Raw genomic sequence first — 27123 nt, forward strand, 5'->3', positions numbered from 1 at the left:
GACATTGGAGGCAGCTTATGGTAGAGAAATTAACATTCAATTTACTGGTACAGCTCTGATGGACATTCCTGCAGTCAGCATGCCAATTTCGCGCTTTCTCAAAACTTAAGGCATCTGTGGCAATGTGTTGTGACAAAACTGCTGTACACAAAAAAAATGTATTAATATACTGTCCTTAATATCTATACCCACCATCATACAGTATACATACAGTATCAGTCTAAAGGTAAGAAGAAAAAGTGACTTGCTTGGGCCAAGAAACACGAGCAATGGACTTTAGACCAGTGGAAATCGGTGCTTTGGTCTGATGAGTCCAAATTTGAGATTTTTGATACCAATCGCCATGTCTTTGTGAGACACAGAGTAGGTGAACGGATGATCTCTGCATGTGTGATTCCCACCATGAAGCATGAAAGAGGAGGTGTGATGGTGTGTGGTTGCTTTGCTGGTGACACTGTCAGTGATTTATTTAGAATTCAAAGTACACTTAACCAGCATGGCTACCACAGCATTCTGCAGCGATACGCCATCCCATCTGGTTTGTGCTTAGTGGGACTATCATTTGTTTTTCAACAGGCGAATGACCCAACACACCTTCAGGCTGTGTAAGGGCTATTTGACCAAGACGAAGAGAGATGGAGTGCTGCATCAGATGACCTGGCCTCCACAATCACCTGACCTCAACCCAATTGAGATGGTTTGGGATGAGTTCTACAGCAGAGTGAAGGAAAAGCAGCCAACAAGTGCTCAGCATATGTGGGAACTCCTTCAAGACTTTTGGAAAAGCATTCCTCATGAAACTGGATGAGAGAATGCCAAGAGTGTGCAAAGCTGTCATCAAGGCAATCGGGGTGGCTACTTTGAAGAATCTAACATGTAAAATATATTTTCATTTGTTTAACACTTTTTTGGTTACTACATGATGCCATATGTGTTATTTCTGTCACGTCCTGACCAGTATAAGGGGTTATTGGTTATTGTAGTTTGGTTAGGACGTGGCAGGGGGTATTTGTTTTATGTGGTTCAGGGTTTATGGGATATGTATTTATGTAAGAGGGGTGTTTGATTTATGTGTTCCGGGGTTTTTGGGTAATGTTCTTGTTTTATATTTCTATGTTTTTCTATGTTGTGTATTTCTTTGTTGGCCTGGTATGGCTCTCAATCAGGAACAGCTGTACATCGTTGTTGCTGATTGAGAGTCATACTTAAGTAGCCCTGTTTTCACCTGTCCCTTTGTAGGATGTTGTTGTTTGCATAGCTGTGTGTGTAGCCTGCAATCCTGTTCGATCGATCGTTGTTTTGTTTGTGTTCAATAAAAGTCACTATGAGCACTCAACCCACTGCGCCTTGGTCCACTACGTACGACGACCGTTACAGAACTTCCCACCACCAACGGACCAAGCAGCGGGCTGAGGAAGAGGAAGGATCCTGGGCCAGGGAGAGAAGGGAGTGGAGGACATTTTGGACATGGGAGGAGGTAATGGCAGGGGACAAGACCTGCCATGGAAACAGGTGGAGACACCGAGGGAGGAAAGGTGAAAGTGGAGCGAAGAGCGGGACCAACGTAGAATGCATGAGAGGCAGCCCCAGGAATTTTTTTGGGGGGGGCACATGGACAGATCGGTGGAGCCGAGGATGGAACCAGAGCCAGTCGGGGTAAAAGTGGAGGTGAGCGAAGCAGAGACTGTAAAGGAGTTGATGGGAAAATTGGAGGAGAAAACTATGAGAGAGCTACTGTGTTGGTGTTTTAGGCACGACATTCGCCCTACGGAGCGTGTCCTAAAATTAATGTCACCTGAGTCAGCTCTCCATACTTGTCCTGAGGTGCGTGCTAGCCGTCTGGTGAAGACAGTACCAGGCCCACGCACCAGGCCTCCAGTGCGTCAGCCCAGTCCAGCTTGTCCTACTCCTGCTCCTCGCACTAGCCCTGAGGTGCGTGTATCCAGTCTGGCATCTCCAGTACCAGTCTCACGCACCAGGCTTCCAGTGCGTCAGCCTAGTCCAACTCATCCTGTTCCTGCTCCCCGCACTAGCCTTGGGGTGGGTGTATCCAGTCTGGCATCTCCTAAGCCAGCACCACGCACCAGGCCTCCAGTGCGTCAGCCCAGTCCAACTCATCCTGTTCCTGCTCCTCGCACTAGCCCTGACGTGCGTGTTTCCAGTCTGGCACATCCAAAGCCAGCACCAGGCCTCCAGTGCGTCAGCCCAGTCCAACTCGTCCTGTTCCTGCTCCCCGCACTAGCCTTGGGGTGCGTGTATCCAGTCTGGCATCTCCAGTACCAGCCCCACGCACCAGGCCTCCAGTGCGTCAGCCCAGTCCAACTCGTCCTGTTCCTGCTCCTCGCACTAGCCCTGAGGTGCGTGTTTCCAGTCTGGCACATCCAAAGCCAGCACCACGCACCAGGCCTCCAGTGCATCAGCCCAGTCCAACTCGTCCTGTTCCTGCTCCCCGCACTAGCCTTGGGGTGCGTGTTTCCAGTCTGGCATCTCCAGTACCAACCCCACGCACCAGGCCTCCAGTGTGTCAGCGCTGTCCAACTCGTCCTGTTCCTGCCCCTCGCACTAGCCTTGGGGTACGTGTCTCCAGTCTGGTACCTCCACTACCAGCCCCACGCATCAGGCTTTCAGTGCGCAGTCCCTGTCCAGAGCTTCCGACGACAGTACCCTATCCAGAGCTTCCGACGACAGTACCCCGTCCAGAGCTTCCGGCGACAGTACCCCATCCAGAGCGTCCGGCGACAGTGCCCCGTCTAGAGACGGCCCACAGTCCGGAACCGAGTGAGACGGCCTACAGTCCGGAGCTCCCAGAGTCGCCCTACAGTCCGGAGCTCCCAGAATCGTCCTTCTGCCTGAGGTCTACAGCGAAGTGCTTCAACCCGAGGTCTTCAGCAACGTGCCTCAGCCAGAGGTATTCAGCGGGGGTGGACAGGTTAGGTGGTGGACTAAGGCCAGAGCCTGAGCCACCTCCACAGTAGGAGGATTGGGGAGGGGGGGTGTAGCACAGTACCCCATCCAGAGCTTCCGACGACAGTACCCCGTCCAGAGCGTCCGGCGACAGTGCCCCGTCTAGAGACGGCCCACAGTCCGGAACCGAGTGAGACGGCCTACAGTCTAGAGCTCCCAGAGTCGCCCTACAGTCCGGAGCTCCCAGAATCGTCCTTCTGCCTGAGGTCTACAGCGAAGTGCTTCAACCCGAGGTCTTCAGCAACGTGCCTCAGCCAGAGGTATTCAGCGGGGGTGGACAGGTCAGGTGGTGGACTAAGGCCAGAGCCTGAGCCACCTCCACAGTAGGAGGATTGGGGAGGGGGGGTGTAGCACGGGAACCGTCGGTGACGGCAGCTACCCTCCCTTTAGTTTGGGGGGTTTATTTTGTGTTTATTTTTGTGTGAGGTGCGTCCGGGGTTTGCACCTTTTGGGGGGGGGGTACTGTCACGTCCTGACCAGTATAAGGGGTTATTGGTTATTGTAGTTTGGTCAGGACGTGGCAGGGGGTATTTGTTTTATGTGGTTCAGGGTTTATGGGATATGTATTTATGTAAGAGAGGTGTTTGATTTATGTGTTCCGGGGTTTTTGGGTAATGTTCTTGTTTTGTATTTCTATGTTTTTCTATGTTGTGTATTTCTTTGTTGGCCTGGTATGGCTCTCAATCAGGAACAGCTGTGCATCGTTGTTGCTGATTGAGAGTCATACTTAAGTAGCCCTGTTTTCACCTGTCCCTTTGTGGGAAGTTGTTGTTTGCATAGCTGTGTGTGTAGCATGCAATCCTGTTCGTTCGATCGTTGTTTTGTTTGTGTTCAATAAAAGTCACTATGAGCACTCAACCCGCTGTGCCTTGGTCCACTACGTACAACGACCGTTACAGTTTCATAGTTTTGATGTCTTCACTATTATTCTACAATGTAGAAAATAGTAAAAATATAGAAAAATCATTGAAAGACTAGGTGTTTCCAAACTTTTGACTGGTACAGTATATATTTACAGTGCATTTGGAAAGTATTCAGACCCATTTAAAAACAAAATCAGCAATCTACACACAATACCCAATAATGACAATGCAAAAATCAGGTTTAAAAATGTTAAATATAACATTTACATAAGTATTCCGACCTTTTACTCAGTACTTTGTTGAGGCAACATTGGCAGAGATTACAGCCTTGAGTCTTCTGGGTTATGACGCTACAAGTTTGGCACATCTGTATTTGGGGAGTTTCTCCCATTTTTCTCTGCAGATCCTTTCAAACTCTGTCAGGTTGGATAGGAAGTGTCGCCGCAGAGCAATTTTCAAGTCTCTCCAGAGATGTTCGATCGTGTTCAAGTCCGGGCTCTGGCTGGGCCACTCAAGGAGATTCAGAAACTTGTCCCGATGCCACTCCTGCATTGCCTTGGCTGTGTGCTTAAGGTCGTTGTTCTGCTGGAAGGTGAACCTTCGCCCCAGTCTGAGGTCCTGAGCGCTCTGGAGCAGGTTTTCATGTACTTTGCGCCGTTCATCTTTCCCTCAATCCTGACTAGTCTCCCAGTCCTTGCAGCTGAAAAATATCCTAAGTATGATGCTGCCACAGCCATGACTCACCGTAGTGATGGCTCCAGGTTTCCTCCAGACATGACCCTTGTCAAATAGGCCAAATAGTTTGGTTTCATCAGGCCACAGAATCTTGTTTCTCATGATCTGAGAGTCTTTAGGTGCCTTTTGGAAAACTCCAAGCGGGCTGTCATGTGCCTTTTAGTGAGAAGTGGCATCCGTCTGGCAACTCTACCATAAAAGGTCTGATTGGTGGAGTGCTGCAGAGATGGTTGTCCCTTGGAAGGTTCTCCCATCTCCACAGAATAACTTTGGAGCTCTGTCAAAGTGGCTCTTGGTCACCTCCTTGACCAAGGCCCTTCTCCCCCTATTTCTCAGTTTGGCCGGAAGGCCAGCTCAAGGAAGAGTCTTGGTGTTTCCAAACTTCTTCCATTTAAGAATGATGGAGGCCACTGTGTTCTTGGGGACCTTCAACGCTGTAGACATTTTTGGGTACCCTTCCCCAGATCTATCCTTGGAGCTCTACGGACAATTCCTTCAAATCAAATCAAATGTTATTTGTCACATGCGCCAAATACAACAGGTTTCACCTTAGAGTGAAATGCTTACTTACAAGCCGTTAACCAACAACCAAGTTAAGAAAAATAAGTATTTTGTAAAAAACAGTAAGTACAAATTTTAAATAAATGTAACAAATAATTAAACAGCAGTAGTAAAATAACAATAGCGAGGCTATATACAGGGGGAACCGGTACAGAGTCAATGTGCGGGGGCACCGGTTAGTTGAGGTAATATATACATGTAGGTAGAGTTAATAAAGTGACTATGCATAGATAATTAACAGAGTAGCATCAGCGTAAAAAAGGGGTCTGGGTAGCCCTTTGATTAGCTGTTCGGGAGTCTTATATCTAGGGGGTAGAAGCTGTTAAGAAGCCTCTTGGACCTAGACTTGGTGCTCCAGTACCGCTTTCCATGTGGTAGCAGAGAGAACAGTCTATGACTAGGGTGGCTGGAGTCTTTGGCAATTTTTAGGGCCTTCCTCTGACACCTCCTGGTACAGAGGTCCTGGATAGCAGGAAGCTTGGCCCCAGTGATGTACTGGGCCGTACGCACTACCCTCTGTAGCGCCTTGCGGTCGAAGGCCGAGCAGTTGCCATACTAGGCAGTGATACAACCAGTCAGGATGCTCTCGATGTGCAGCTGTAGAACCTGATGGCTTGGTTTTTGCTCTGCACTGTCAGCTGTATGACCTTATATAGACAGGTTTGCACATTTCCAAATCATGTCCAATCAATTGAATTTACCACAGCTGGACTTATAGAAACATCTAAAGGATGACCAATGGAAACATGACGCACCTGAGCTCAATTTCGAGTCTCAAAGCAAAAGTTCTGAATACTTATGTAAATAACGTATGTCTGTTTTTTATTAGTAATACATTTGCTAAAATGTATAAAAACCTGTTTTCGCTATGTCACGATGGGGTTTGTGTGTAGATTAATGAGGGGAAAAAAACAATTTAATACATTTTAGAATAAGGCTGTAATTTAACAAAACGTTGAAAAAGTCATGAGGTCTGAATACTTTCTGAATGCCGTGTATATTTCGGACTCTGACATTGATCGTACTAATATTTCTATATTCTTTAATTCCTTTTTATTTTGGGGATTTGAGTGTATTGTTTTGTATTGTTAAGAATTGCTGCACTGTTGGAGGTAGGAACATAAGCATTTCGCTACACCCGCGATAACATCTGCAAAATATGTGTATGCAACCAAAACTATTTTATTTCGTTTTATTTTGATTTAGCAGCAGAGTTGTTCCTGTGTCACCTGCTCAATTAGCTATCGTATCTCCATGAGGACTGCAGCCAGAGACACCATCACATAACTTAATTTAATTAAAAATCACTTCACCATTTAGGCCTCCACTTCACTCTGCCAGGTAGATGATACACACGCACGCTGTTCTGCCGTGTAGAGAGGAGGAAGCGTTGTTGAGGAAGGTTGCCAGGTTACTGTTATTTCACTCTAAATCCCCATAATCCCTTCACATCACACACACACACACACACACACACACACACACACACACACACACACACACACTCAGTCAGTCAGTCAGTCAGTCAGTACTGTAGCTAATGCATCCTTCACGCTACACCGGCATCGTACATCCAGGACACACACACACACCCCTATCCTCTGACAATAGCCAGGTTATGCAACAGGGAAGAGCCAGCGTTTTCTGTATCACTCCGTCTCACTCTAGAGGACTGGAATATGCTGAGGTGGATGAGACCCTTCCCTAATCAACTACATGCTGAGGAAAGCAATTCAGAGAGTTCAAATAACAGTAAAACAGAACAGCTCCTTAATATTTCTATTTAGGAGGTTACCACCGTTCAAACACTGTTTGAGATCCAATTAAACTATTCCTCCAAGTTCAGTAGCTAAATTGACTAAGACAATTGTCCAGTATAGACGGAGCCTCACAGCTCGACTGAATGGGAAATAGGGTCTCTGTTTTGTTACTACTCAGTACTGACATCTCAACTGAATAGGAAACGAAGTGTCACTTATTGATTGATTGAGTACAAACCTCTTGATAGGCTCTGAGTGCACCAGGGCAGCGTCTGTCATCACCTTCATCCATGACTCCATGTCTTTGGCTGCGTCTGTGCAAAAGTAGTACGTTCGCATGTTGGGATGTGTCGCCTGCCGGAACAGAGTCGAAGAGAAGAGACCTGGAAGAGAAGAGAGAAAGGGCAAGAAGCGGGTTAGTTGAGTCAACTGGGATGTGGTCTCTTTTACTCTGGCTTTATTTGAGTTCTAAAGCCAACACTGTATATGTGAACAGTCAGTCAGAATAGTTTGCTACAGCAACATCTTCTCTTATCAATGATGGACAAACCAATCTCAGTAAATTTGTTCTGACAGCATCATTGACTAGTTCAATTCTTCCTGCTGGTGTGAATGTTTTTTTTTAGGACACATAGAAAGCATATTTTAGGACATAATATCATCCTGACATAATTAGATCCTGACATAATAAAATCCACACCACCATGTAGGCCAAACACATCTAAACCCATGACTCATCAGATTTGTATACCACTACATTACAGAATCAGGACTCAGGACTTACCATGCAACACTTGGACTGGTAAACAGGCTGCTGATTCTCCTCACTCAAGATCCGCTCGCAGTAGACAAACAAAGGCATTGTTAGTGTGTGCATGGAAGAAGGAGACAGCAATATTCTGTTTACCAGGGACTGAAGACTAAAGGCAGCCATTCCTGTGTCGTCCAAAAATGTATTTGTAACAACAGTCAGTGAGGAATAAGAGGCTTAAGAAACTGCCATGTTTGCCACAAAGAGACAGGAATATGGAGAGTTTAAAATGATTGGCATAATGTTGAGTTAGCGTCATTCCATTTCCTTTGAGTTATGTAAAATATTGCTATTATTGTTCCTAAGAACTACAGGGGTCATGCACAGCTCTGTTTTCTTCCTCCTCCCCCTTCATTTCCCTTCCTCCATGATCTGTCTCCCTCCCTCCTCCTCTTTCTGAGGAGATGGAAACTGAGTATGTGTGGTTGGTTAGAGAGACCTTGGGAAGACTGCTGGGAGTCTGTGTGGCTGTGCTGTTTGGCAGGGCTGAGCCGAACCCTCGTCTCTCTCTGTGGCTTTGGAAAGGAACCCGACCAGAGAGAAAGCCACAGCACCAAGAGAGATGCCATAAAATTATGGACTGGCTGCCACTGGACTCTGAGGCTCTAGAGCTGAAGGTGGCTCCTGCGGCTTACTAACAATACTCTATAGCAGTAGCAGCAGATGACAGATAAAACAGCCTTATTTTTCCTCTCTTTGATCAAGACTAAACTCTTAGCTTACTAACAATGCTTAAAGTAGTGGCAGCACACGCCAGAAAAAAACTACATTTTCTCTTCCCTCTTAATCCTTGACTAAACTCACTCTTTTCTTCTTGTTCTCACATTTCTTTTTTTATATATCAAACAAACTTGAATTTTTCACCTCCTAATGAATCTCTCACTCGTTTCCCCTTAGCTCTGGAATCTCAGACAGCAAATAAAAATAATCAACCACTGTAGCCAAACGACAATTTGACAAAAGAATGAAAACAAGTACTGACCTTGAAGGCATATTTCCTGTTGATGTGGTCGTCGACAGACAGAATAGATATATGAAAGCTAGGCAGGAGGATGCTGCCGAGGATACCCTCCTCTTTCTCATCTGAAGGAAACAAAAACAAACAGGAAACAAAGATTAGTTGTATTTCATCTGTAGAGTAAATCCTTATTTTATCATTTTCAGAAGTTTGTCTATGCAGTTATTGCTGCTGTGAAAGAAATCCCTCTTCCTCACCAGGATAATTATATAAAATCATATTAAGGAGATTACCCAGTGATTTAAATGACAGGCAGGGAAAGAGATTAGCATATATCCATTGATTAAACTCCAGCAGAGCGATAACCGTATTACATCCAGCTGAGAGACCATACTGGGTGGAAGTGTGTGTGTGTGTGCTTGCGTGCATGTGTGCGTGTGTACTGTGAAGCGTGTTTTCTCTGTGGTAGGAAGTGGATGGAAACCATTTGTCCTGGGGCTCTGACTGGGAGGCCTGGCTCCAGGATCGATCGGTGTCCTCCAGCCTGTTTTGTTCTCCATCCTTCTCTCCCTCCCAGCCTCTCTCTCCCTCTCCCTCTCTCCCTCCCTCCCCATCTCCATAAGGCAGTAAAGTGCAGTAAATGAGATTTCACACTAACTGGGGGAAAAGTGTGACACCAATCCGGCCCCGGAGGACTGGAGATGCACATCCCTGACCTAGACTATGGATACGTCCCAAATTTCACCATATAGGGTGCCATTTCAGATGCAGCCAAACTATATGTAAGCTATACCTGCTGTTCAAAGGGCTCTGTGTGTTTGATGTATTACTTACCATTTTCCTGTGGAATCACTGGTTTGTTTTAAAACTGTTTCTGTTTCTCTTTTACTCTACCACTCACCGCTGACCCCAAGCTAGCAATGAAACCGCTCTATTTGGTCGTCTGACCAAAGCACCAATTTCAATCCAAGTGCCAATGCCGTTTAGCAAGGTCCAGGAGTTGACATTTGTTGTATGACATTGGCCACTTAAAGTACTTAAGTTAAAATACTTAAAAGTACTACTTAACAAAAGATTTGATCACATTACTCCAGTGCTAGCCTCTCTACACTGGCTTCCTGTTAACCTGTTATGGCTAGGGGGCAGTATTTTCACGGCTGGATAAAAAACGTACCCGATTTAATCTGGTTACTACTCCTGCCCAGTAACTAGAATATGCATATAATTATTGGCTTTGGATAGAAAACACTCCAAAGTTTCTAAAACTGTTTGAATGGTGTCTGTGAGTATAACAGAACTCAAATGGCAGGTCAAAACCTGAGAGATTCCTTTACAGGAAGTGGCCTGTCTGACCATTTCTTGAACTTCTTTGCCATCTCTATCTTTTACAAAGGATCTCTGCTCTAACGTGACACTTCCTACGTCTTCCATGGGCGCTCAGAGCCCGGGAAAAACCTGAATGTCGTCATCCCAGCCCCAGGCTGAAACACATTATCGCCTTTGTCAAGTGGCCGATCAAGGGACTGTGGGCTTAGGCGCGTGCCCTGGCCGCCCCCGTCTTTGTGATTTTTCCTCTGTTTGCCGAAAAGGAGATTCCCGGTCGGAATATTATCGCTTTTTTCCGAGATAAATTGCATAAAAACTGATTTTAAACAGCGGTTGACATGCTTCGAAGTACGGTAATGGAATATTTAGAATTTTTTTGTCACGAATTGCGCCATGCGCACGACCCTGATTTACCATTTCGGATAGTGTCTGGGACGCACGAACAAAACGCCGCTATTCGGATATAACGATGGATTATTTTGGACCAAACCAACATTTGTTATTGAAGTAGCAGTCCTGGGAGTGCATTCTGACGAAGACAACAAAAGGTAATCAAACTTTTATAATAGTAAATCTGATTTTGGTGAAGGCTAAACTTGCCGGGTGTCTAAATAGCTAGCCCGTGATGGCTGGGCTATGTACTTAGAATATTGCAAAATGTGCTTTCACCAAAAGCTATTTTAAAATCGGACATATCGAGTGCATAGAGGAGTTCTGTATCTATAATTCTTAAAATAATTGTTATGCTTTTTGTGAACGTTTATCGTGAGTAATTTAGTAAATTGTTAGCAAATTCCCCGGAAGTTTGCGGGGGTATGCTAGTTCTGAACGTCACATGCTAATGTAAAAAGCTGGTTTTTGATATAAATATGAACTTGATTGAACAAAACATGCATGTATTGTATAACATAATGTCCTAGGTGTGTCATCTGATGAAGATCATCAAAGGTTAGTGCTGCATTTAGCTGTCTTCTGGGTTTTTGTGACATTATATGCTAGCTTGAAAAATGGGTGTCTGATTATTTCTGGCTTGGTACTCTGCTGACATAATCTAATGTTTTGCTTTCGTTGTAAAGCCTTTTTGAAATCGGACAGTGTGGTTAGATAAAGGAGAGTCTTGTCTTTAAAATGCTGTGAAATAGTCATATGTTTGAAAAATTGAAGTTTTTGTATTTTTGAGGAATTTGTAATTCGCGCCACGCCTATCATTGGATATTGGAGCAGGTGTTCCGCTAGCGGAACGTCTAGATGTAAGGCAAGGGCTGATTTCAAGGTTTTACTGCTAACCTACAAAGCATTACAAGGGCTTGCTCAGACCTATCTTTTCGATTTGGTCTTGCCGTACATACCTACACGTACGCTACGGTCCCTAGATTTTTTAAGCAAACAGCTGGAGGCAGGGCTTTCTCCTATAGAGCTCAATTTTTATGGAATGGTCTACCTACCCATGTGAGAGACGTAGACTTGGTGTCAACCTTTAAGTCTTTATTGAAGACTCATCTCTTCAGTAGGTCCTATGATTGAGTGTAGTCTGGCCCAGGAGTGTGAAGGTGAACGGAAAGGCACTGGAGCAACGAACTGCCCTTGCTGTCTCTGCCTGGGCGGTTTCCCTCTCTCCACTTGGATTCTCTGCCTCTAACCCTATTACAGGGGCTGAGTCACTGGCTTACTGGTGCTCTTCCATGCCGTCCCTAGGAGGGGTGCGTCACTTGAGTGGGTTGAATCACTGACGTGGTCTTCCTGTCTGGGTTGGCGCCCCCCCTTTGGTTGTGCCGTGGCGGAGATCTTTGTGGGCTATACTCGGCCTTGTCTCAGGATGGTAAGTTGTTGGTTGAAGATATCCCTCTAGTGGTGTGGGGGCTTGTTGTGAACAGCTAAAATAGTTTTATATACTAACTCGATTTTATCAATGTGCCAATCGGGCTTCAAGAAGAAGCATAGCACAATTACAGCAGCCATGAATATTTTAAATAATATCACTGAAGCCCTTGACAAAAATCAGCACTGTGTCTCACTTTTTATTTACCTCTCTACGGCTTTTGATGCAGTTTATCATGCAATACCGAGGAAGAGATTGTCGAGTGAACTGTAGGTCTTTCGGAGCATGCAGCTGCATGGTTTGCTAACAATCTGTCCGATAGAACTCAGTGCAGTCAATTTGATGGGCTCATTGCTGTTAAATTGTCTGTCTGTAATGTTGTGCCCTAGGGCTCTGTACTTGGTCCCCTCTTATTCACTATTTTATTAATAAGTTAGACAAAAATGTGCAAAATGTGCAACTTCACTTCTATGCTGATGATACTGTTATGTATTGTTGTGGCTCTCACAAAAGCTTTCCAGAACTTGCAAACTGCTTTTTATACTGTTCAACATACCTTGTGTCAATTGAAGCTTATCCTCAATCTGACAACATTAAAATAATGGTGTTTTCTAAAGCAAGAAATAGACCTCTGAACCTATTACTACCTGTCAGGGCAATGAGATTTAGACAGTAACCTCATATAAATATCTTGGAATTTTAATTGATGACGGCCTTTCTTTTAAATTGCATATTCAACAACTTACAAAAAATGTGAATTATTATTTTAGGAATAAGGCCTGTTTTTCTTTTGAAGCCAGAAGGACGCTAGTATCAGCTACATTTATGCCTGTACTAGACTATGGGGATATTTTATATATGAATGCTTCGTTAAGTGTTTGAGATCAATTGACACCCTTTACCATGGAGCATTGAGATTTATTTTAAACTGCAAAACCCTTACGCACCACTGCACTTTATATACAAGGGTTGGCTGGCCTTCTCTAGTCAATCGTAGGCTCAGTCACTGGTATACTTTTATTTACAAAGCCATTTTGGGTTTACTACCATTTTATTTGGACATTTCTATAGTCTGCCTACCCATGTGAGAGACGCAGACTCAGTCTCAACCTTTAAGTCTTTACTGAAGACATCTCTCTTCAGTAGGTCCTATGATTAAGTGTAGTCTGGCCCAGGGGTGTGAAGGTGAACGGAAAGGCTGGAGCAACGAACTGCCCTTGCTGTCTCTGCCTGGCCGGTTTCCCCTCTTTCCACTGGGATTCTCTGCCTCTACCCCTATTACAGGGGCTGAGTCACTGGCTTACTGGTGTTCTTCCATGCCGTCCCTGGGAGGGGTGCATCACTTGAGTGGATTGAGTCACTGACGTGGTCTTCCTGTCTGGGTTGGCGCCCCCCCTTGGGTTGTGCCGTGGCGGAGATCTTTGTGGGCTATACTCGGCCTTGTCTCGGGATGGTATGTTGGTGGTTGGAGATATCCCTCCAGTGGTGTGGGGGCTGTGCTTTGGCAAAGTGGGTGGGGTTATATCCTACCTGTTTGGCCCTGTCCGGGGGTTTCATCGGATGGGGCCACAGTGTCTCCTGACCCCTCCTGTCTCAGCCTCCAGTATTTATGCTGCAGTAGTTTATGTGTCGGGGGGTTGGGTCAGTCTGTCACATCTGTAGTATTTCTCTTCTCTTTTCCGGTGTCCTGTGTGAATTTAAATATGCTCTCTCTAATTCTCTTTCTTTCTTTCTCTCTTTCTTTCTTTCTTTCTCTCTCTCGGAGGACCTGAGCCCTAGGACCATGCCTCAGGACTACCTGGCTTGATGACTCCTTGCTGTCCCCAGTTCACCTGGTCGTGCTGCTGCTCCAGTTCCAACTGTTCTGCCTGCGGCTATGGAACCCTGACCTGTTCACCGGACGTGCAACCTGTCCCAGACCTGCTGTCCCAGACCTGCTGGAATCCTGACCTGTTCACCGGACGTGCTACCTGTCCCAGATCTGCTGTTTTCAACTCTCTAGAGACAGCAGGAGCGGTAGAGATACTCTCAAAGATCGGCTATGAAAAAGCCAACTGACACTTACTCTTGTGTTACTGACTTGTTGCACCCTCGACAACTACTATGATTATTATTATTTGACCATGCTGGTCATTTATGAACATTTGAACATCTTGGCCATGTGCTGTTATAATCTCCACCCGGCACAGCCAGAAGAGGACTGGCCACCCCTCATAGCCTGGTTCCTCTCTAGGTTTCTTCCTAGGTTTTGGCCTTTCTAGGGAGTTTTTCCTAGCCACCGTGCTTCTACACCTGCATTGCTTGCTGTTTGGGGTTTTAGGCTGGGTTTCTGTACAGCACTTTGAGATATCAGCTGATGTAAGAAGGGCTATATAAATACATTTGATTTGATTTGATTTCAGAAATGTGGTGGGTACCCTCTTCGTTCCTAGGACTTTATCCTGCTAACTGCTACAAATGTCCGAACTGAATTTGGTAAAAGTGCTTTTATGTACTCTGCGCCATCGGCTTGGAGCGCCTTATAAAATACTTTTAAACTGTAAGAACTTGTTCCGATTGGTGTTTTTAAATCATTGATGAAGGATTTTGAGGCTGACTCCCTGACTTGTCAATGTTTTAATTAGCTGTTTTATGATTTTGTTTTACTCTTGTGAATTCTATGGTTTTTTACTAGATTACCTGTAGTTTTTCGTGTTGTCTGTCTGTAATTGTGCAATGACTTGGTGCTGCCTATCTTGGCCAGGACACTCTTGAAAAATAGATTTCAAATCTCAAATGAGTCCTTCCAGGTTAGATAAAGGTTATATAAAATCAATAAATGTTTACTTCTGACCAGTTACAGTAAGAGATTCAAGATACCATGAACATCAAAATGGCATTTCTGTACCACACATTTGCAGATATAGGCAATAGAATCCAGGATGAGGCTAGTATCTGTTGTGATATATTTATGCTTACTGTTTAGAAAAAATATAGGTGTTCTTCATAGTGGACTCACCTCTGTAGTAGTACAGGCACATATCTGACAGCACAAACCACCTCTTCTTCCATAGCTTCATCCCCATGCTGTCCTGAAACATAACAGGAACACAGAAACAGTCAGACCAAATTATGTCTCCTCAGCTCACCTTACAACTAGTCAAAGACTTGATAATGTAGCAGTTGAATACATTTGGAACCTCAAGGAGAGGTTTGGGAAACTATCCCACCTTCTGTAGACAATAAATGTATTGATTCTGGTTATTTAACCCAACTTCTACAAAAAGAAAATAACGTAATTGTTACGATGTATTTCTGCTGAGTCACTCGTTCTAAGAGCTAGAAACAAGGATCAGACAGTCTTCTGGTGTTCTGTTCAGACGTAGAATGTGGTTAATGGTACTAAATAAAGAAGATTAAAAAAAGTTAGTTGTATACTCCAGATGTGATAAAAAAGTAACAACCATCCCCTAAGACAGGGTCATTGTCCTGTATTAAAATAAAGGTACACACACACACATAGTTCTGAGTTCTTCGTTGGATTTAGGTCCACCTCTACGCAGACGACACCATTCTGTATACATCTGGCCTTTCTTTGGACACTGTGTTAACTAACCTCCAAACGAGCTTCAATGCCATACAACACTCCTTCCGTGGCCTCCAACTGCTCTTAACCGCTAGCAAAAACATGCTTTTCAACCGTTCGCTGCCCGCACCCGCCCGCCCGACTAGCATCACTACTCTGGACGGTTCTGACCTAGAATACGTGGACAACTACAAATACCTAGGTGTCTGGCTAGACTGTAAACTCTCCTTCCAGACTCATATCAAACATCTCCAATCCAAAATCAAATCTAGAATCGGCTTTCTATTTCGCAACAAAGCCTCCACTCACGCCGCCAAACTTACCCTAGTAAAACTGACTATCCTACCGATCCTCGACTTCAGCAATGTCATCTACAAAATAGCTTCCAATACTCTACTCAGCAAATTGGATGCAGTCTATCACAGTGCCATCCGTTTTGTTACCAAAGTGCCTTATACCACCCACCACTGCGACCTGTATGCTCTAGTCGGCTGGCCCTCGCTACATATTCGTCGCCAGACCCCCTAGCTCCAGGTCATCTACAAGTCTATACTAGGTAAAGCTCCGCCTTATCTCAGCTCACTGGTCACGATAACAACACCCACCCGTAGCATGCGCTCCAGCAGGTATATCTCACTGGTCATCCCCAAAGCCAACACTTCCTTTGGCCGCCTTTCCTTCCAGTTCTCTGCTGCCAGTAACTGGAACGAATTGCAAAAATCGCTGAAGCTGGAGACTTACATTTCCCTAACTAACTTTTAACATCAGCTATCTGAGCAGCTAACGGATCGCTGCAGCTGTACATAGTCCATCTGTAAATAGCTTACCCAATCTACCTACCTCGTCCTCATATTGTTTTTATTTACTTTGCTGCTCTTTTGCACACCAGTATCACTACTTACACACCATCATCTGCTCATCTATCACTCCAGTGTTAATCTGCTAAATTGTAATTACTTTGCTACAATGGCCTATTTATTGCCTTACCTCCTCATGCCATTTGCACACACTGTATATAGACTTTCTTTTTTTCTATTGTGTTATTGACTATCCTTGTTTATTCCATGTAACTCTGTGTTGTTGTTTCTGTCGCACTGCTTTGCTTTATCTTGGCCAGGTCGCAGTTGTAAAAGAGAACTTGTTCTCAACTAGCTTACCTGGTAAAAAAAAGGTGAAATAAAATAAAAAATACATTTGAATAATAAAGCCTCTCCACTGCAGTCCTTCTCTGGTATCACTGGATGCTGTGTTCAAAGAGCTTTTCAGGCTACTGTTTGTAACAGGAGGGGGTGAGGTAAGGGGTTGAAAGAGAGGGCAACAACTGCCTCTGTTCGGTTCTCTTTATTGGAAAACTAAGTGACACTAAACTCCTTAAATTAATCTAGGATTCCAGAACTACAATCTAGGACTCGATTCTGTAACCAGCACGGACCCAGAGTGATTTTAACTCACTCTCATTACCATTTAGTGGAAAATCCTCAGGCCACCAATGTTTATCCATCTGTAAACTTGCCTGGCGTGTGGTTGGCTGATTCTGGTGGCATTACACTACAATACATAGACATATGCTCCCAGTGCATTTGCAGATCAGACATATACAAACATTCCCGGGTGGTATATGCATTTGAACATGTGGCATTTTTTTCTATGGCAGTATTGAGATGTATTGAAATGTCTTTGTTCCAATAACAGAATCCACCACCTCCCTTATGATTCTATTCCTGAATGTCATGCCTGTGCTTTGCGTTCATGAATGAGGTACCATTCCATTCTCAAACCGTCATGTTTGTCAGATAGATCACACACACACACGGCTAGTAATAGAGCGTGGGCTGGGCGGGAACAAAAAAATGAGGGATGCGTCTCAAATGGCTCCCTATTCTCTACATAGTGCACTACTTTAGACCAGAGCCCTATAGGCCCGGGCTCTGGTCAAAAGTATTACACTATGTAGGGAATAGGGTACCATTTGGGACACATTTTGGCCTTCATGAATCAGTGTGACATTGTGGTGCTCAGCCTGAATCAATTGAAGTAGTGCTGCAGCCCTTTTCAGCAGAGAACAGAACTTCAATAGATTGCACGTTTGAATGAATGGAACCAGAAGAGAAGTGCAAATCCACCTCTCTTCCTCTGAACTTGAACTACTACGAATGAAGTCCCCTCGAAGAAAAAACATTAACAAACTTGCACACACACACTTGCATGTGCATGCCCACACACCATCAGCTCAAATGGGGTCGCCTTCCAAACATCAGCTGCCAGCTGTATGGAGTGAAAGCCCTGGGTCTTGGGTCAACTGTGCACCGTCGTAATCACAACTAAATGAGGAGGCCCTACTTTGTGCACGAGTGTAAAAGAATAAGAAGGACCCCTCTGGCTACCCGTCTCCCTTAGGCTCACCACTCTTCAACCTGGGGCCGCTATTCACAAATAGTCTCATCTCAGAGGAGTGCTGATCTAGGATCAGTTATGCTTTTTGAATAATAATGAATACGATGAAATGGGCAGGGTGAACCTCATTCTAGATCAGCACTCCTACTCTGAGATGCTTTATGAGTACAGGCCTTGATGTATGTGACCATGGAACTGTGATTAAGGAAACTGCTATTTAAATACTGCTTTGCATTGCTTGTTTGACTGGCGCACACACACACACACACACACACACACACACACACACACACACACACACACAGTTTGACTGGAAGAGCAGAAAGGCAAGAGGCTGTACAAGATCCTGTAAGACAATGGAAAGATTCCATTGTGCTGCCTGTCTTAAGACTGTTGATCAAACTCTGACAGCACAGGGAGGGAACGTAAGCCCCTCTACATTATTCATAGAAGAGAAGGGAATGGCACAATAGGAGAGAACTTGAAATGTGTATCTGTTGTGCTGTAGAGTGAAGATTTGAGGTACACTACATGACCAAAAGCATGTGGACACCTGCTCGACGAACATCTCATTCCAAAATCATGGGAATTAATATGGAGTTGGTCTCCCCTTTGCTGCTATAACAGCCTCCACCCTTCTGGGAAGGCTTTCCACTAGATGTTGGAACATTGCTGCGAGGACTTGTTTCCATTCAACCACAAGAGCATTAGTGAGATCGGCCACTGATGTGCGATTAGGCCTGGCTCGCAGTCAGCGTTCCAATTCATACCAAAGATGTTCGATGGGGTGGAGGTCAGGGTTCTGTGCAGGCCAGTCAAGTTCTTCCATACCGATCTCGACAAAACATTTCTGTATGGACCTCGCTTTGTGCATGGGGGCATTGTCATGCTGAAACCGTAAAGGGCCTTCCCCAAACTGTTGCCACAAAGTTGGAAGTACAGAATCGTCTAGAATGTCATTGTATGCTGTAGCATTAAGATTTCCCTTCATAGGTCCTCCCGAGTGGAGCAGCGGTCTAAGGCACTGCACTGCTTGAGGTGTCACTACAGATCCGGGTTCGATGCTGGGCTGTGTTGCAGCCGGCCGCGACCGGGAGACACATGAGGAGACACACAATTGGCCCAGCGGTTAGAGGAGGTATTGGCCGGCCGGGATGTTCTTGTCCCATCGCGCTCTAGCGACTCCTGTGGCGGGCCGGGAGCATGCACTCTGACACCAGATGTACAGTGTTTTCTCCAACACGTTGGTGTGGCTGGCTTCCGGGTTAAGCGAGTATGTGTAAAGAAGCAGTGCGGCTTGGCAGGGTTGTGTTTTGGAGGACTCATGGATCTCGACCTTCGCCTCTCACGAGTCCGTACGGGAGTTTCAGCGATGGGACAAGACTAACTACCAATTGGATATCACGAAACTAGGGAGAAAATGGGGTAAAAAAAAAACATGAAAACCGTCCACAGACCGTTATTCCTCCTCCACCAAACTTTACAGTTGGCACTATGCTTTAGGGCAGGTAGCGGTCACCTGGAATCCGCTAAACCCAGATTCGTCCGTTGGACTGCGGACGATCACTCCAGAAAACGCGTTTCCACTGCTCCAGAGTCCTATGGCAGCGAGCTTTACACCACTCCAGCCGACACAAAAATTAGCACAGCATGTATTTATTAACGTATCAAGATAAAATATTATAGTCAGGCAACATATGAGATGTGAATAGGCAAGATTTCATTCCAAAGTCGGAATGTATTTTCTCTCGCTTCAGCTCAAATAATGGCCACCATTGATTTCAATTAAAAAAAAAAATTATGCCTTGCATGCTCTGTTTCGCATACTTTGATTTGGACTCATACTCAGACCCTCTCGTTTTCCAATTTGCGTGATCGGAGCATGGTAGTATGCATTTTGAGAAACACCCTTTGTCTCCCTGACTCATAGATTGATTCACTGTAGTGACTACTGTATACTGCTATATAAAGCCATCAACACACACACTCACCTGTTTGTAAAGCCAGTTACTCTTAATTTCCGCTGCATTGGGGTTCCTTTCTTATCGAGTTAGATCTCTTACCAAAGTTGTGAATTTTCTTAGAGGATCTTGAGGGCTGAAAAGAGTAAATTATACACTCACATTTATATTAAGTTACTCTAGAATCTAGATAATTATAGTTTGTCCCTTCATGTGTGTGTTTGTGTGAGTGTGTGTTAGAATAATTTGTATGTGTTCCACTCTGAAATTGTAGGATAGGGTGAAATGTTGGATAATTAGGAGAAGATAAAACCAGGATGTGGGTAGATCTGTTAGTATTGTAATACTATGATGTTATATTCTTTAGTAGGGATGTAAACAGTGAAGTTGTAGAGTAGATAATAGAAAATCATTAGAGGGTTTCAAACCAAGAGGGTCCCAACGGGGGAGGGGAGGTGAAAGCCTTGAAGAATGTGACAACTTTTATCGTTCTTTGTGGTTAGTGGAAAAGTACTGGTTGTTTGAGAAGGGAGTGGTCTAAAGATAGGAATGTATCTGTGTATTATAAAAGGACTGAGTCCTCATTTTTGACTTTAGAGCCCTCATGAATAAAGATCTTTGAACCTTTTTTATAAAATCTGAGACTCTGCCCAATTATTAGTGATCCCAGAGTCTTACAAACCTATGGGAATTGGTTAAAGATTAAATGCATGATTGGAATTGAAAATTCCCTTAAGTGTGCATGAGCGTGCGTGTGTGTGAGTAATCACTATAACTCACTCTTGCTGCGGGGCTACTGGGGTGAGTAGCGTAGTCTGAGCCGCCTGTGTAGTTGGAGGTCTCACTACTCATGGTGCTCATTGGGCACTCCTTCTCATTCGCTGGCGCTTTGGGGCTGGACCTACACAACAGGAAATAAAAGTGGTAGGAAATTATCACAGACGAGCTCACATAATTCCGTATTCTACATATTAGAGGAATGTTTGATCTACATAAGGTACTTCTAAGCAAAACTTTCTCGAAGCCTCTCAGAGTCACTCATTCTTGGCCTACATCACTGCTGCATAAACTGCTGGAGCTCAATTTGTCAGCCAGACGTCTACAGCCCATTTAAAGTTGTTAGAGAGACAAGGCAGGGAAATGTATGTGCAGTGACATGGACAGAGTAATTGGCTTGATTCAGAGGGGCCATCTTAAGCTTATTATAGCTGAGGGCTGAGGCTTTCAACTGCTGTAGACTGACTCCCTGAGCACAGTGTAGATGTGTTAAGTGAGGTCAATTTGACTGATAAAAAAGTGGGTCTTGCTGAAAGGCTGGAAAGTTTTAAAAGTCAAGTTTAAATTAAAAAAAAAAAGGTTAAACGTCCATTTTAATATATACCCTTGATGGGACTCCTTGCAGTGAAATAACAGAAAGTGTTTTGTCCCATAGAGATGTTCTGTCTTAGCCTACAATCTGTAGCTATGGTACAATGTTGTGGTCTACAAGGAATGAACGCCGCAGCCCGTCTGGTGTTCAACCTTCCCAAGTTCTCTCACGTCACCCCGCTCCACCGCTCTCTCCACTGGCTTCCAGTTGAAGCTCGCATCCGCTACAAGACCATGGTGATTGCCTACAGAGCTGTGAAGGGAACGGCACCTCCATACCTTCAGGCTCTGATCAGGCCCTACACCCAAACAAGGGCACTGCGTTCATCCACCTCTGGCCTGCTCGCCTCCCTACCTCTGAGGAAGCACAGTTCCCGCTCAGCCCAGTCAAAACTGTTCGCTGCTCTGGCACCTGTGGGACAGTCTACAACACCTCTGGCACCTCTGGCACTGTGGGACAGTCTACAACACCTCCTCATTCTAACTCAATTCAGCCATACAGTAGCCCAATCCATACCCGCACATATACTACCACCCAATAGATCCACTCCTCCCTCCCTCAACTCATCCATCCTTTGTTCCACCCTCAATCCACCAATACATCTCTCCGTTTATCCACAAATGACCCTTCAGTGACCCTTTAATATCAAACTCAGATTTGAGTAGTAAGTCTGCATGCTTTTGCTCAACAGAACAGGGGTAGATAGGACAACAGGTAGGTAGGTAAACACAGAGGAGAGTGAGCAACAGGAGGTTTACACCAACATACAATACTGGGAGGGTCATACTGCAGTAGCCTAGCCCCAGATCTACTTGTGCTGAATATTGCCCTCCCAAGAAAAAAGGCAGTAACTGCTCATAGCATGGAACTGAGAAAAATGGCTTCAAAGTTTTTTAATTGTCCAGCCAAATTAATTCAAGGGAGATCATTGGAGATGTAGTGTTCTGTTGCTTTACTATGAGTAAATGTTTTATTCATGTTGACCCTGACATCTGACATGACCCTTGACCCTTAAAACGGCAGTTACTGCCTTCTTCCTTGCCATGACATGTTATACATTGCAGGGCAATACCAAAGCAAAGAGCAGTATCTGCCATTTTAATTTGTTAGTTTATTATACTTCTCATGTATACTATTAATAAAATAGCAGTGTAATTGCTGACAGTGTAACAAAGTTGAAACTGCATCATTTGTGTGTCTTCCACTAAGGTACCAGTTGCATTAACAGTTGAACTCAGAAGTTTACGTACACCTTAGCGAAATACATTTAAAACTCAGTTTTTCACAATTCCTGACGTTTAATCCTAGTAAAAATTCCCTGTCTTAGGTCAGTTAGGCAGTGCTACCAAATACTAATTGAGTATATGTAAACTTCTGACCCACGAGGTATGTGATGAAAGAAATAAAAGCTGAAATATATAATTCTCTCTACTATTATTCTGACATTTCACATTCATAAAATAAAAAGTTTACCACTTTATTTTATGAATGTGAAATGTCAGAATAATAGTAGAGAGAATGATATATTTCAGTTTTTACTTCTTTCATCACATACCCCGTGGGTCAGAAGTTCGCACATGCTTTTTCAGTTCTGCCCACAAATTTGATATAGTATTAAGGTCAGGGCTTTGTGATGGCCACTCCAATACCTTGACTTTGTTGTCCTTAAGCCATTTTGCCACAACTTTGGAAGTATGCTTGGTGTCATTGTCCATTTGGAAGACACATTTGCGACCAATCTTTAACTTCCTGACTGATGTCTTGAGATGTTGCTTCAATATATCCACATAATTTTCCTGCCTCATGATGCCATCTATTTTGTGAAGTGCACTAGTCCCTCCTGCATCAAAGCACCGCCACAACATGATGCTGCCACCCCCGTGCTTCCCGGTTGGGATGGTGTTCTTCGGCTTGCAAGCCTCCCCCTTTTTCCTCCAAACATAAAGTTGGTTATTATGGCCAAACAGTTCTATATTTGTTTCATCAGACCAGAGGACATTTCTCCAAAAAGTACGATCTTTGTCCCCATGTGCAGTTGCAAACAGTAGTCTGGCTTTTTTATGGTGGTTTTGGAGCAGTGGCTTCTTCCTTGCTGAGTGGCCTTTTAGGTTATGTCGATATACGACTCATTTTACTGTGGATATAGATACTTTTGTACCTGTTTCCTCCAGCATCTTCACAAGGTCCTTTGCTGTTGTTCTGGGATTGATTTGCGCTTTTCACACCAAAGTACATTCATCTCTAGCAGACAGAACGCGTCTCCTTCCTGAGCAGCTGCGTGGTCCCATGGTGTTTATACTTGCGTACTATTGTTTGTACAGATGAACATGGTACCTTCAGGCGTTTGAAAATTGCTCCCACGGACGAACCAGACTTGTGGAGGTCTACAATTTGTTTTCTGAGGTCTTGGCTGATTTATTGTGATTTTCCCATGATGTCAAGCAAAGAGGGACTGAGTTTGAAGGTAAGGCTTGAAATGACTCAAATTATCTCAATTAGCCTATCAGAAGCTTCTAAAGCCATGACATAATTTTCTGGAATTTTCCAAGCTATTTAATAGCCAGGTATACACTGAGTAGGGTGCAGGCCAGGCAGCAGGCTGTTAGCCAGCCTGCCAGCTTAGTGGAGTCTGCCACTAGCACAGTCAGTGTAGTCAGCTCAGCTTTCCCCATTGAGACCGTGTCTGTGCCTCGATCTAGGTTGGGCAAAATTAAAAATGGCGGTGTTCGCTTTAGCAATCTCACTAGTATAAAGACCTCCTCCATTCCTGCCATTATTGAAAGAGATTGTGATACCTCACATCTCAAAATTGGGTTACTTAATGTTAGATCCCTCACTTCCAAGGCAGTTATAGTCAATGAACTAATCACTGATAATAATCTTGATGTGATTGGCCTGACTGAAACATGGCTTAAGCCTGATGAATTTACTGTGTTAAATGAGGCCTCACCCCAGGTTACATTAGTGACCATACCCCCGTGCATCCGGCAAAGGCGGAGGTGTTGCTAACATTTACGATAGCAAATTTCAATTTACAAAAAAAAAACAACAATGACGTTTTCGTCTTTTGAGCTTCTAGTCATGAAATCTATGCAGCCTACTCACTCACTTTTTATAGCTACTGTTTATAGGCCTCCTGGGCCATATGCAGTGTTCCTCACTGAGTTCCCTGAATTCCTATCGGATCTTGTAGTCATAGCAGATAATATTCTAATTTTTGGTGACTTTAACATTCACATGGAAAAGTCCACAGACCCACTCCAAAAGGCTTTCGGAGCCATCATCGACTCAGTGGGTTTTGTCCAACATGTCTCTGGACCTACTCACTGCCACAGTCATACTCTGGACCTAGTTTTGTCCCATGGAATAAATGTTGTGGATCTAAATGTTTTTCCTCATAATCCTGGACTATCGGACCACCATTTTATTACGTTTGCAATTGCAACAAATAATCTGCTCAGACCCCAACCAAGGAGCATTAAAAGTCGTGCTATAAATTCTCAGACAACCCAAAGATTCCTTGATGCCCTTCCAGACTGCCTCTGCCTACCCAAGGACGTCAGAGGACAAAAATCAGTTAACCACCTAACCGAGGAACTCAATTTAACCTTGCGCAATACCCTAGATGCAGTTGCACCCCTAAAAACTAAAAACATCTGTCATAAGAAACTAGCTCCCTGGTATACAGAAAATACACGAGCTCTGAAGCAAGCTTCCAGAAAATTGGAACGGAAATGGCGCCACACCAAACTGGAAGTCTTCCGACTAGCTTGGAAAGACAGTACCGTGCAGTATCGAAGAGCCCTTACTGCTGCTCGATCATCCTATTTTTCCAACTTAATTGAGGAAAATAAGAACAATCCGAAATTTCTTTTTGATACTGTCGCAAAGCTAACTAAAAAGCAGCCTTCGCAAATGGAGGATGGCTTTCACTTCAGCAGTAATACATTTATGAACTTCTTTGAGGAAAAGATCATGATCATTAGAAAGCAAATTACAGACTCCTCTTTAAATCTGGGTATTCCTCCAAAGCTCCATTGTCCTGAGTCTGCACAACTCTGCCAGGACCTAGGATCAAGGGAGATACTTAAGTGTTTTAGTACTATATCTCTTGACGCAATGATGAAAATAATCATGGCCTCCAAACCCTCAAGCTGCATACTGGACCCTATTCCAACTAAACTACTGAAAGAGCTGCTTCCTGTGCTTGGCCCTCCTATGTTGAACATAATAAACGGCTCTCTATCCACCGGATGTGTACCAAGCTCACTAAAAGTGGCAGTAATAAAGCCTCTCTTGAAAAAGCCGAATCTTGATCCAGAAATTATAAAAAACTATCGGCCTATATCGAATCTTCCATTCCTCTCAAAAATTTTAGAAAAAGCTGTTGCACAGCAACTGACTGCCTTCCTGAAGACAAACAATGTATACGAAACGCTTCAGTCTGGTTTTAGACCCCATCATAGCACTGAGACTGCACTTGTGAAGGTGGTAAATGACCTTTTAATGACGTCAGACCGAGGCTCTGCATCTGTCCTCGTGCTCCTAGATCTTAGTGCCGCTTTTGATACCATCGATCACCACATTCTTTTGGAGAGATTGGAAACCCAAATTGGTCTACATGGACAAGTTCTGGCCTGGTTTAGATCTTATCTGTCGGAAAGATATCAGTTTGTCTCTGTGAATGGTTTGTCCTCTGACAAATCAATTGTAAATTTCGGTGTTCCTCAAGGTTCCGTTTTAGGACCACTATTGTTTTCACTATATATTTTACCTCTTGGGGATGTCATTCGAAAACATAATGTTAAATTTCACTGCTATGCAGACGACACACAGCTGTACATTTCAATGAAACATGGTGAAGCCCCAAAATTGCCCTCGCTAGAAGCCTGTGTTTCAGACATAAAGAAGTGGATGGCTGCAAACTTTCTACTTTTAAACTCGGACAAAACAGAGATGCTTGTTCTAGGTCCCAAGAAACAAAGAGATCTTCTGTTGAATCTGACAATTAATCTGGATGGTTGTACAGTCGTCTCAAATAAAACTGTGAAGGACCTCGGCGTTACTCTGGACCCTGATCTCTCTTTTGAAGAACATATCAAGACTGTTTCAAGGACAGCTTTTTTCCATCTACGTAACATTGCAAAAATCAGAAATTTTCTGTCCAAAAATGACGCAGAAAAATTAATCCATGCTTTTGTTACTTCTAGGCTGGACTACTGCAATGCTCTACTTTCCGGCTACCCGGATAAAGCACTAAATAAACTTCAGTTAGTGCTAAATACGGCTGCTAGAATCCTGACTAGAACCAAAAAATTTGATCATATTACTCCAGTGTTAGCCTCCATACACTGGCTTCCTGTTAAGGCAAGGGCTGATTTCAAGGTTTTACTGCTAACCTACAAAGCATTACATGGGCTTGCTCCTACCTATCTTTCCGATTTGGTCCTGCCGTACATACCTACACGTACGCTACGGTCACAAGACGCAGGCCTCCTAATTGTCCCTAGAATTTCTAAGCAAACGGCTGGAGGTAGGGCTTTCTCCTATAGAGCTCCATTTTTATGGAATGGTCTGCCTACCAATGTGAGAGACGCAGACTCAGTCTCAACCTTTAAGTCTTTACTGAAGACTTATCTCTTCAGTGGGTCCTATGATTAAGTATAGTCTGGCCCAGGAGTGTGAAGGTGAACGGAAAGGCTGGAGCAACGAACCGCCCTTGCTGTCTCTGCCTTGCCGGTTCCCCTCTTTCCACTGGGATTCTCTGCCTCTAACCCTTTTACAGAGGCTGAGTCACTGGCCTACTGGTGTTCTTCCATGCCGTCCATGGGAGGGGTGCGTCACTTGAGTGGGTTGAGTCACTGACGTGGTCTTCCTGTCTGGGTTGGCGCCCCCCCTTGGGTTGTGCCATGGCGGAGATCGTTGTGGGCTATACTCGGCCTTGTCTTAGGACGGTAAGTTGGTGGTTGGAGACATCCCTCTAGTGGTGTGGGGGCTGTGCTTTGGCAAAGTGGGTGGGGTTATATCCTGCCTGTTT

The 27123-nt window shown here is 44.3% G+C and overlaps 1 protein-coding gene across 1 annotated transcript in view; it reads right to left on the reverse strand.

Annotated features, from left to right (window-relative positions):
- LOC106573013 (pleckstrin homology domain-containing family A member 5) overlaps positions 1–27123 on the reverse strand; it is an 89467-nt gene that overhangs the window by 56241 nt on the left and 6103 nt on the right. Inside the window, exons 2-5 of the mRNA XM_014147609.2 lie at positions 20498–20618; positions 14796–14868; positions 8677–8777; positions 7122–7237 (exon numbers count right to left, since the gene is read on the reverse strand). Coding sequence (XP_014003084.2) covers positions 7122–7237; positions 8677–8777; positions 14796–14868; positions 20498–20618 — 411 coding nt within the window. The remainder of the gene's footprint in view (positions 1–7121; positions 7238–8676; positions 8778–14795; positions 14869–20497; positions 20619–27123) is intronic.

The sequence above is a fragment of the Salmo salar genome, chromosome ssa16, assembly GCF_905237065.1.
Source record: "Salmo salar chromosome ssa16, Ssal_v3.1, whole genome shotgun sequence".
Taxonomy (NCBI): domain Eukaryota; kingdom Metazoa; phylum Chordata; class Actinopteri; order Salmoniformes; family Salmonidae; genus Salmo; species Salmo salar.